Source organism: Ciconia boyciana, chromosome 6 (genome assembly GCF_034638445.1).
Source record: "Ciconia boyciana chromosome 6, ASM3463844v1, whole genome shotgun sequence".
Taxonomy (NCBI): domain Eukaryota; kingdom Metazoa; phylum Chordata; class Aves; order Ciconiiformes; family Ciconiidae; genus Ciconia; species Ciconia boyciana.
The window spans coordinates 33760746-33771680 of NC_132939.1; the positions used below are offsets into that span (position 1 = coordinate 33760746).

General features: G+C 45.8%; 1 protein-coding gene across 3 annotated transcripts in view; it reads left to right on the plus strand.

Moving 5' to 3' along the window:
* The window catches only part of ACTN1 (actinin alpha 1), a 92558-nt gene that overhangs the window by 61963 nt on the left and 19660 nt on the right, over positions 1–10935 (plus strand). For all 3 annotated transcript variants that reach the window (XM_072863555.1, XM_072863553.1, XM_072863554.1), the window contains exons 7-8: positions 3731–3812; positions 5440–5525. In XM_072863555.1, coding sequence (XP_072719656.1) covers positions 3731–3812; positions 5440–5525 — 168 coding nt within the window. The remainder of the gene's footprint in view (positions 1–3730; positions 3813–5439; positions 5526–10935) is intronic.

Consider the following 10935-nt stretch of genomic DNA (forward strand, 5'->3'; position numbering starts at 1 on the left):
TCATGGTCTGCATGTGAGGGATATGCAGAAGATGGGGTTTCCCTTCCTCCTTTTACCGCCAACTGTAGCTCAACTGTGAGCCACATCTAAGATCTTTTTATCAAGTACTATGGTTGACTGGTGGCTCAGACACCCCCTCATATACCACAGTCCATATAGAAACGTGGTCTGTGTACTGCTGTGTTGGATGCACTTGTTACAGATATTCCTGAAAACATGAGTTGTACCAGTTGGATTTCTTTCCTAGTGTCTTCAACTCTGGCAGATATAGTAAGTGCTTGCTCTCTCTCGATTTTGCTCCCCCTCCATCTCCTTTCCTGATTGCTAGTTAATAGAATATTTTTTTATGTCACACTGCAATAATTGCCATGGCAACCTTGTGTGCTGCAAGGACTTGGAAGTAGCTGGAGAAGGAAGGACTCCCCGTGTGAGTTAGGGTTGTGGTGAAAGAGGAGGAGCCCCGGTAGTCTTTAGTCAGCAAAAGCAGAGAACGTGCCAGGTGGGCATCTGTTTAAGGCAGGTTTGCTGTCTGCCACCATTAAAACAATGTAATTCCTCCATCGTAAAACCATCGCTTTCCTTGCGGTTGGCCCAGCTAGAGCCTGGCAAGTTACTGCTCCTCTTCGTGTCTCTGCCATTTCTATCTTCACGTAAGCAGAGTGGGAACCAAGGCACCTCTGCAGAAGCTCATCTGGATCAGTGCTCTTCTGGGGTCAGTGTTTCAGCTGTGGAAGGAATCAGGGGACAGGTGACTTGGTTTTTGCTTGCTCTGCTGCCTTTGGATCCCTAAAGTATGCCTGCAGCTGTGGTGCTGCAGTGCTGCACTGTAAGGCTTGGAGCTGACAGGCCAGTCTTTACTACTTTATCCCTTTTCATGAGAGTCAACTGAAACAGGTGATTTGAAATAATGATTAGCTGGTGTATGATGGGATGGAACTGAAAGCGGTTGAGTTTGGAGGAATTTCATAGGGCTCAAGACCCTGTTGTAGTCTTGGACAAACCCCCAGGGAAGCCCTGTCTCTTGCACAAAGAAGCATCATCTTTGTGACAAGCAGCTCTGCTGTCCATGAAGGCTGAAGCTTTTCCCACAGGGAACAGGGTCTTGCTCAGGTTTAGCTCTCTACTCATCTCAGAGCTAGTCTTGGACTTAGTGCTACTGAAAGCAAGCTACCTATCTTTACCTTCATTTCCCAAGAGACTATGTGACCACACATCTTTCTTACATATGAAGCAGAATTCTGCTAGCTTCATCTAGGTGACTCTCCAGTTTCCCGCATGTTAAGACTTCCAGCCCTTCCTTTGGGAGTGCCCAAGCCCAGTAAGTTTTCCCATCAGGAAACCTCTCCCAACTTCCAGCTTAAAATTTCTTTTTAACCTTTGGCAACGTTGCTCCTGGTGTTGTTACTTGCAAACTGATAGGAAAGCTATCTGCAGGGAGTTTGCCTCCTCCCTTTCCTCCAGGAGAAGCTGACAGATCTTCAGGCAGCTCATTCAGATGGGTCTGTGCTAAGGAAGGGTCTGTGTTAACACTAAACACTCTGTCAGGGCATTAGCAATGCCATGGTGGTCATGGTCAGCATAGCCTGAAATTTGGTACACAGTGGGGACGTTTCTACAGAAGTAGAAAATGGCACATGGGCTAGGGGAAAACTGGCAAGGGAGCTGCCACTTGGCATTTCTGGATGCTCCTGCACTTGAGTGAAAGAAAGGCTGTTACTTTTCTTTCCTAAATGGAGCTAAGGTCCTGTCTACACATAGTGAACAAGGTATGTTTTATACCAGCTAGTCTCACCTCCTCAAATAAGGCTTTTGGTTACACTTTGGGTTCATAGAGGTTTCTCCACAGCAGGCACAGGAGACAAGTAGGCTGAAGTTGAAATGGTACCAGCCTCTAATTCCATGGCATAGGGTCGTTCCTTGTGGCTGGAGGATTAGTAAAAATCCCCTGCTTGCACTGCTGTTAAACTCTGAAGAGGCAGATACAGATATATCTGATGTGGTCACCACTGAAAGTGTATTATATAGGGATGAAGTACTATTTGACACTGAAATGGGGGCCTGTTACCATGTGTGACAGCTGCTGGTTTCATCAGAGCGTGCCCATGCAACATTTCCTCGCTTAATATTGATTTGTCCCAGTGGACTAAATACAGATCACTGGTCACGTCTGTTTTGATGGCCTCTGTGTGTGATTTACTTTGGTAGGTGAAACATTGCTGTCTAATGGAGACATTCACCCAAAGGAATATGATGCTGATATGGGATGCCAACCTAATACATGCATTAATTCCTAGGGAAATGCTGCAGGAAACTGCTTTTCAGAATAGCTCAGTTTCCTAATTTCATGAAGGCTGTAATCCGAGGGCTAAATAATGACCAGTGCCAGAAAGGAACTTTTCTGTGTGCCCATACCCTGTCTGCCCAAGCCTGCCTAGCTTCGTCTTTCATGCTGGGTGGGTTCAAAGGAAACTGCCTGTTGATTAGAGTTCAGGCACAGCTTAATCTTCCAAGTCAGTGCAATAAGCAAAGGCACATGATCTCAAATAGAAAAGAAACAGAACATGGAGGCCACTCTAGAAAGAAGGTGAAATAATTATGCTCCTTATTTCCTAATTTTTAAGGTGGGTCTCAGTGTGAGTGGCACAAATAACAATATGAACAGTACCACCCCATCCTTCCTCTCTCCTGAAAGACACTTAGCAAATGTGGTGACTAAACACTAGCAGTTTATGCACAACCCTTCCTCCAGCAGAAGCCACCTGTCTCAACAGTAGAAACTGATAGCGCAAATGTCGTTTGTCATCCGTGAAAGTTGATTGATCCTTCAGAATAAGTATCATGGATATACAGGAATATAGGAATCAGGCTTGTATGAGGGTCTTCTACAGGTTGGTAGGTGTCTTGTTGTTGATTATTATGTTTGAATGATTCAAACAATTTGCAGAGGTCTTTCATTTCCAGTGACATCTGCGTTTCATATTCTCTTGTGTGGCTCTTTAAAATCTAGTTACCTTTGTGATATGACTCATGATGTGATAAGTCACATTTAACTTTGTTTAGGATTTGATTACTGTGTATTGATGTCTGTATCTGAAGTGCATCCTGCCACAGCAGAAGGTTTATGTATAGAGGAATAGAAATGTACTAAGGAAATTACAAGTCCTGTGCAGCACCTAGGAGGAAAAGCAATATTCAGACAAAATGGGTACTTTTATATATATTTATTTTGTAGAGATTTGTTAAAACATTTCTCTTCCTCCCACTCAACTGGTGTTCAACAAACTGTACGCTAGCTAAGGACAGCACCCATTGCAGATGTTGTTACTATTTTAGTATTGCTTAGATGTTCTAACAGATACACTGCTCTGCAGCTCTTTAAAATGAAAGTTGCAAACTTAATATAAGCATGAGATATAAATGTGAGATATGGCCGTTTACTATCAGTGTGGTGTGAAGCTAACTTTACTTTAAACTAGGTTCAAGACAAAATATATTATTCCTTCTTGTTGCAAGTGCATAGATTGTATGTTAATTATCATATCATGAGTCTCCAGGCTCTGCTTTCAAAAGGAAGCTTATTATTTCATCCTGCTACATGAGGATTCACACATAATTTTGGCTGGACAGCAGTTACCTGAACCAAACCAAGCACAATAGCTCTGTTTTGAGAGAAATGCTGTGTACCTTGTTACAAGTTGATGCTGATGCTCTGGCTCTGTTTCTTTCCCAGGATGATCCTCTCACTAATCTAAACACAGCTTTTGATGTGGCTGAGAAATATCTGGATATTCCCAAGATGCTGGATGCAGAAGGTAAAGTAGAATCCAGTGGCTTTTAACTTGCTTTTTCTCAAGAAATTTCCCACTTCTTCTAGGTGGACTTGTATTGTACAAGAATTCGGTAACCTCTGAATGCTCCCTCCATCACCATGTACTAAATGTATAGGGAAAAAGTTACAATGGAATAATGAATCACATGTTCTGCTTCCCTCTTCCTCCTGTGCCCCTGAGTCTGGTGTGGAGATCTTAACCTGGGGCTGATGCACTAGGTAGAGATGAGTAACACCTGGCTATGCCCACTGCTGACTGAAGTGTTCCCTTTCAAGAATCGGGCTTAATACTGAGTGAATGTATGGTGTAGGACTGCATTCCTTTTGCTTCAGAATGTTTTGGGTTTGGTTTTTTTTCTGGGCTCTTTCTGACATTGCTGGCAATCTTCCAGTTTGGGGCATGATATTAGTATTATAAACTGCTTCTTGACTACTCAGAGGTGTTGGGCATGAAGATCCCTCACTGACTCGGTCTGGAGACCAAGGCAGAGATCCATGTTGTTCAGACGTGCTTTTGCTACTGACTGCTTCCCTGAGGCCACTGGGACAGCAAGGATTACTTTTCAGAGCCTTGTCAGGACCAGCTTAGCAATAGACTTTGAAGACTGTAACTCTGGAGTACAAACAACAGCCCGAAATAGTTCACTGGTTGTTGGCTGTTTGCCTGAAGCCAGCTGGTTTCAATGGTAGAAGCTGTATTTCAGGCTTGATTTGGAAAGGAGAAGCAGTTAAAGGCTTTTGTTAAATAAGGGAGTGAGAGGAACAAGGGGGAAAGGTGGGAACAGGACAGCTGAACCCAGTGAACCTGTATTTGGGTAACTAGGATGTTCTTATTCTTAGGTAGTATTTCCCATCCCCAGGGATGAGTCTTGCTTTTCCCTGCATTCATCATGCTGAGGTCACAAAAAAAATCATGAGGTTTCTGGAGTAGATTCAAGTGCTTCCTGCCATTCTGTAGGAAATAAAGCCACCTCCAAAATAAGTGGATCTAGCCTCAGATTTCAGCAAAGCTAGCAGTGATGAAGAGGGCCCCTTGCAGGAGCTCTCATTGCTCTTTCCTGATCACTCTCCTCCCTCATGGAGTGGAGCTAATGTGCATTCCTCCACACCATTAATTCTGATCTCTGGAGGTGTTGAGTTTCCCCTGAAACTAATGAAAGGGCCTTTTGAAATTCAAGCCATCATTGTGTTGAAATGGAGGATGGGGGCATGGAAAGGAAGGGAGAAAGGATCTTTCCTGAAGAACTGCGTGGAGGAATTGCAGTATAATATGTCTATAAAAGCCATGTCAACCTGCTTCCAGCTTGGATTGATTCAACCCACCGTTCACAGTAGTGTTCTCAGGATGAGGAAGTGCTGAGACATGCTGACATATGGCTGCATGAGCCTGGCCAGACCCTGGAAGCAATTTTGTCATGAGGGAGGGGAACCAGGAGGGTGATCCTGGCTTCTGAGACACACACGTCTTCTGGGGAATGCTGGGAAGCCTTGTGGAGTTGCTATGACAAGCATATACCCCAGCAGACCTCCTGGACAGTTGTGGTTCTCCTTCTCCTTTGCTTTCCTCCCATCAGTTGATTATGCTCTTAACGTGAGGTTTTTTTTGACAGACATTGTTGGAACTGCCCGTCCTGACGAGAAAGCCATCATGACCTATGTTTCTAGCTTCTACCACGCCTTCTCAGGAGCCCAGAAGGTATCGCAGGATCCCAAGCTCCCTCCACAGAGCACACCTGGTGCCGTTGCTAATGTCCAAACCTTTTTTTCTTTCTCTCTCTCCTCTCTAGCTACGGGCATCTTTATTATTATGTTCTTGGTAGAGTTGGCTGTTGGTTCAAAGTGGTGCCCCAGACACAATACATGGGGCAAGGGAGCCAGGAGTCCCATTTCCCTATAGTCAGTGATACTTCCAGTGGCACTTACCTATGCCAGCACCTTGGCACGCACACAAATCCGAGGGAGTGGGAAGCACTGCCTTCTCTATTTGCCTTCTGAACTGCTGCCCTGATGGCCAAGGACCTGCACCCCCTGCTCCTGGGAAATCTGGCTAGGATACTTGGTCTCACAAAGTTGGAGACCACCACATAGATGCTCTGCTCAGCAGGACACTGCAGCCTGCCCCCACTGGAAACAATGCTGATACTTATTCACTTTTTTTTTTCCTTTTTCAAAGACGGATAAACAGAGCTGACTTAGTGGTTTTATGGAGGGCTCAATGAATACCCAAAGCTTTGTCTTTCACCTTATGTATGCTGCAGGTTCCTGCACCCTTGCTCCAAGGTCTGAACCTGCTGCTTTCTCAAGTTGTGCCACAAATTCAGCCCCAGTTCACCTGGGGCTTACAAAGCATGTCTAACGAGTATTTCTGTGGTGATTTTGCAAACAGAGCATTGTTTATCATGACTGAGATGCCTGTTTTTTTTCGTTTGTTTCTTTTTTTCCTCTTTTCTCACCCACCGTGCTGGAAATCGGGCAGTTGAGTCCTTGCTGTGTCTGTCTTGGCCATTTTCCTGTTGGTAATGGAGTCACTTAAGGAAAACATTTTGTGGGTGAAACCTTGTAAACATCTCTCGCCAAAACCAAGCAGCCGCCTGTACTTCAATGCCGTAGGAACAGGCAGTGCATGTTGCAGCAGAGCAGATAGAGTGTAGGAAGCGCACTGCGTAGGAAGGCTCTGATCTCTAGCTCCTCGGCGTACAGAAAGGCCTTGAGTGCGGGCGTCCAAACCTCCAAACAGCCTATTTGCATCCTTGGGCCAGGCCCCCGGACCACAGCTGTGAAGGTGCAGAGCCCAGATCCTCAGCTCGGGATCCCCCTGTACTGGGGAGGTGGGAGGGAGGGGTGCCGCTTTGAGCCACAAGCCAACACTGCTAGCCACCTTCTGATCCGAATTCCCAGCTCTCCGCATGGAAATCTGTTTGGCCTGTCCTGCAATGCATGATGGGAAGTTTTCTCCCCCTCTCTCACGCCACCCATGACTGTTTTGTTTTATTCTATGTGCTGCTTCTTACTTTATCCTTTCAACCTCTTTTCCTTCTCTGCACAGATATTATAGGCACGCTAAGGCCGGATGAGAAGGCCATAATGACCTATGTCTCATGTTACTACCACGCCTTCTCAGGGGCACAGAAGGTGAGACTTTACCGCTAACAACCCCCTCCCCGCTCCCTGCCCTGCCCACCGCTCCTCTCCACCGAGGAACGCGCCAGACCCCCCATCCACCCCAGGGCGTTTGCAGGGAAGCCCAACGCATCCAGTGATGCGCTTGGATGTGCCATCTGTAGTCTTGCTGGAGAACTGATGTAAATGTCCTTTCAGACAGACTTGAGCTCCTCCTTCCCTCCAGTTTCACGCCCCAGCGGTGGAGAAAGCATTTAGGTAAAGCTGGCATCGAAAGATGAATGAATGTCTACTCTGACAGAGTCAGTACCCTTTCAGTGACTAGTGGGCATCATCCTGGCCAGGCGATGTGCCTCCAGAAGTACCACAGCCAAATCAGCCTACTCCAGGAAATCGCAGCCTGTCCCCCTTGGGCTGCCGTCCTGCCTTCCACACTCAGCCCCTGCTAGGTCAGTGGCCTCTTCCTAGGCTGAATCACCTGTGAGCTGGTTACATAGCACTTTTGTGCTCCAGCCACAAAGTCCATTCCTACCAGGCCTAGAGCTTTCCCAAACTCACACGCTTCTCCATTCCTTGCTTCACCCTGGTCATTCTCCTCTGTTTCCCAAACCACCTGTATGTTTTATTTCTTTCCTCTGCTTTGCCCATTTCCATAACTGCAGTCCTTCTTCTTATGCTTCCTCTTTACTCCAGAATCTCTTTGCCTGGCATTGGGACATTTGTCCTCAGAGGAACCAAATAGTCACAGTTTGCCTTTGGGCAAACTTCCTCCAAAACAGCAATTTCCCTGCAGTCTTTTGAATAGAAGTAAAAGGTCCATCCTTTCTTCCCATGCCATAGCCTGGCTGGGCTGCAGCTTATCCACAAGATCACTGCTAATTTCAGATTGTAGGCTTTGGAACAATAAAATCTGAAGTTCAAGACTGCATTCTTCATGTTATGAACAGATGTAAAATCTCCCTGTTTCCCCCAGCCTCAACTTCTTTCTCTCACTAGGCCTTTTCTATTTGAGACACAGGCCATGTGTTGCCCAGCTTGAGGGCTAACTTGACTCCAGGAAGAGCCCATCTCTTTTGTACAAAGCAATGCTGATGCTCACAGCGTTGATGCAGATACCATGCTGATGCTGGCTCTCGGAGGGCAAACGCAGGCAGTAGGGTCCAGGGAGCAGCTCTTTAGTTCAAGCTTTTTGTTCTCTGCCCTGTTTCATGTAAATTACGTGATACTATCTTGTTTCCAAGGAAGTGGGAATATGTCCCACAGCAGTGCAGTAGACTTGCCCGTTTGGCATAATTTGTGTAGTCATGACTTTTCTGCTAGGATCCTGCTTTGTGAATAGTTCAGAACCCTTCAGACCAGGCTGCAAGCGCCAGCCAGCTGATACTTGCCCAGGAAGACTGTAATCTCAGAACTCATGCCAGCCTGGTGATAAGGCCTGCTGTTTGCCAGGTGCCCCTGAGGGACTGCTCCATGCTGTCTGCTTAACCCGAAGAACTACAGATTAAGGAAACAGCAAACCACAATATGAGGAGGGTTGTGGCCTGCTGCAGGAGCAGCTGTGCCCCTCACCAATCCCTTTGTCTTCTCTCTGCACCCATTCCACGATTTGGAAACCTGCTCAGCAGGACCCATGCTCTCATAAGCAATTTAGGTGGATGCTAGGTCTCCTGAGATAACTGAAAACAACCTTTTACTGCTTCAGGACCTGAACCAAGTAGCTGAGGCAAGAACTAGAGATGGAGCTTCTCAGTTATTAAAGCTTCAGTCCCATGTAGTCTAACTGGCTTATAGGGAAGAGGAAAGATTTAATAATTTATTAATTTTTTTAGCAGTGGTGATGGGCCAGCAACTCAACTGTGCCCTGGCAGGAGAGGCACAGCTCCTTTTTGGAGCTGCCCTAGCCATACATTAGCCAGCTGCTGAGTGACACAGATTCAAACCCCCGGGCAAATGCAAAGTGATTACTGAGTACAAGCCCCAGCCCAGATTGTAATGTGTTGCCGCCTTGTGCACGGTTAGGTGACTTACTGTGATATCGCTCCGTTTTTCATTCAGATTTTTCATTACTGCCACCAGTCCTGAAGGGGAAGTCCCATGAGCCGCTTTCTGCTTCTTTCACTCTCTTATACTGAGCCTTTGAAGGTACAGGGTCCCCAGCCTGACGTGTGTGTAGATGGCTGCTTTTTCTTTATGCCATTTTTATACATATATATATATATATATATATTTGTAGATATACTTGCTTTGGTTGGTTTGCTTGTTTTCTAACCGCTTCTGACTTTCACACTAAATGCATGCAACTACTGGTTGGCTTAATATTTTGTAAACTTGATTTCTGGGGTGAAACTTTCTAATTAACATTTTACCATTTTATTAAGAGATTGTGTTTGGCATACAGTATTCTGGAGTGGTCCTCTGAGGCAAGAGGACAGCAACAGGCAGGCATCTTTCCTACATAGCACACTGTGGGAATGCCTTCCTTTAGGATCCTCCTCAGCAAAGAGACCTGGATCCATGAGCTAGAGAGACAGCTAACTCCACTTCCATCCTAAGCAGCCCAAGTCGGGGTTGAGAAGTACAGAAAAGACAAAAGGCAGAGAAATTACTGCTACTTTGCCTATGCAGATTTCTCTTTTGAGTCCACCAAAATGCGTATCACACAGCAGTGTGGTATCAAGCAGAATGCCCTGGGCTTGCCCTCCCCACAGTCTCTGAGTGCAAGTAGTATAAAGTGTCAGCATGATGCTGCCCTGAAGCTGATCAGCTCACACAGGTTCTCTGAGAATACAGGTATGCATCTTCTCAGTGCTGCTCCATGCCTTGTGGGCATCCTGGCTTGTTTGGAGCCAGCGTGAGCACCCTAAATACATCAATGCCTTTAGTAGTGTGGGGAAGCCAAAATGTCTTTTTCCACTCCACTAATGAAGGTGTAGGGGGAGCTGCCTTGGCCTCATGTGAACATCTTAGCGTGTCACTCTTCTTTTACCTGAAAGTGTTTCACTGAGGTTGCCGTCACCACAGATCAGCTCATTAGCAGCAGTGTGGGGGGTATTTGCGGAGGTTACCTGAAAGCACTGGGATCCTTTTGTCTTACCTTGCTCAGAGCAAGTCAGTGTAACATGTTGCTCATGACGTTAATGGTGACAGTGGCCACAGAGCCTTTCCTGCTGCAGCAGCAGCAGCACACTGTTGCATAGAGCAGTCTGGAGTAGGCAAGAACCATTGGGAAGCAAGTACTGGTAGGGGAGAGAAAGGCTCTACACTTCAGCCATTAGGATAATACAAATAATGTCGTAATTGCTGACATTCAGAGGGCTTTTGTGTTTGGACAGATGTTCAACACACATATATACACACACATATTTAAAAACTTGGGCAGCTGGAGGAAATCTATTGTTGGATACATGTAAATATGCCTCTGTGAAATGGGGTCCCTCCTGCACAGCTGGCTGCTGCTGCACTGAGCTCCTGGGGTGTAAAAAGAAGAAAGTTAAGAGTTTGCAGGGAGCTCCTCTCCTGGAATGATTGAGATAAACATTTGGCACCACCAGTTCTCTGCAGTCACTAGGCACATCATGGTAGGGCTCTGGCAACATCTTTTTCACATACTATTTTGTCCCATGTCTATAAAGTTTTCTCTGGATATCAAAAAGCATTCCATTAAAGTACAAACTTCAGTTAAAAACTGATCAAAGTACAAGCTTTCCTACATGTAACCATCGTTTGCACTTTTTACAGATTTTTTTTTTTTTTAAAGTGAAATTGCTTTCTCCTGTACAGGTCCCTCTTATGTGTTTTAAATTAGTTAATATCTGTGTATCTGCTAGCTGGCCTGCTTTAGTGAAGGGACAGATGACCGAATATACGTTTTTACAGCTTCTTACAAATGAATAAGATTGCCAGATCCCCAAGGACCTTGGCAACCCATACATGACTGTATAGCCTATGACTTTATTGCTATTCTTGCTGCCTTGCATCAGCTGCAA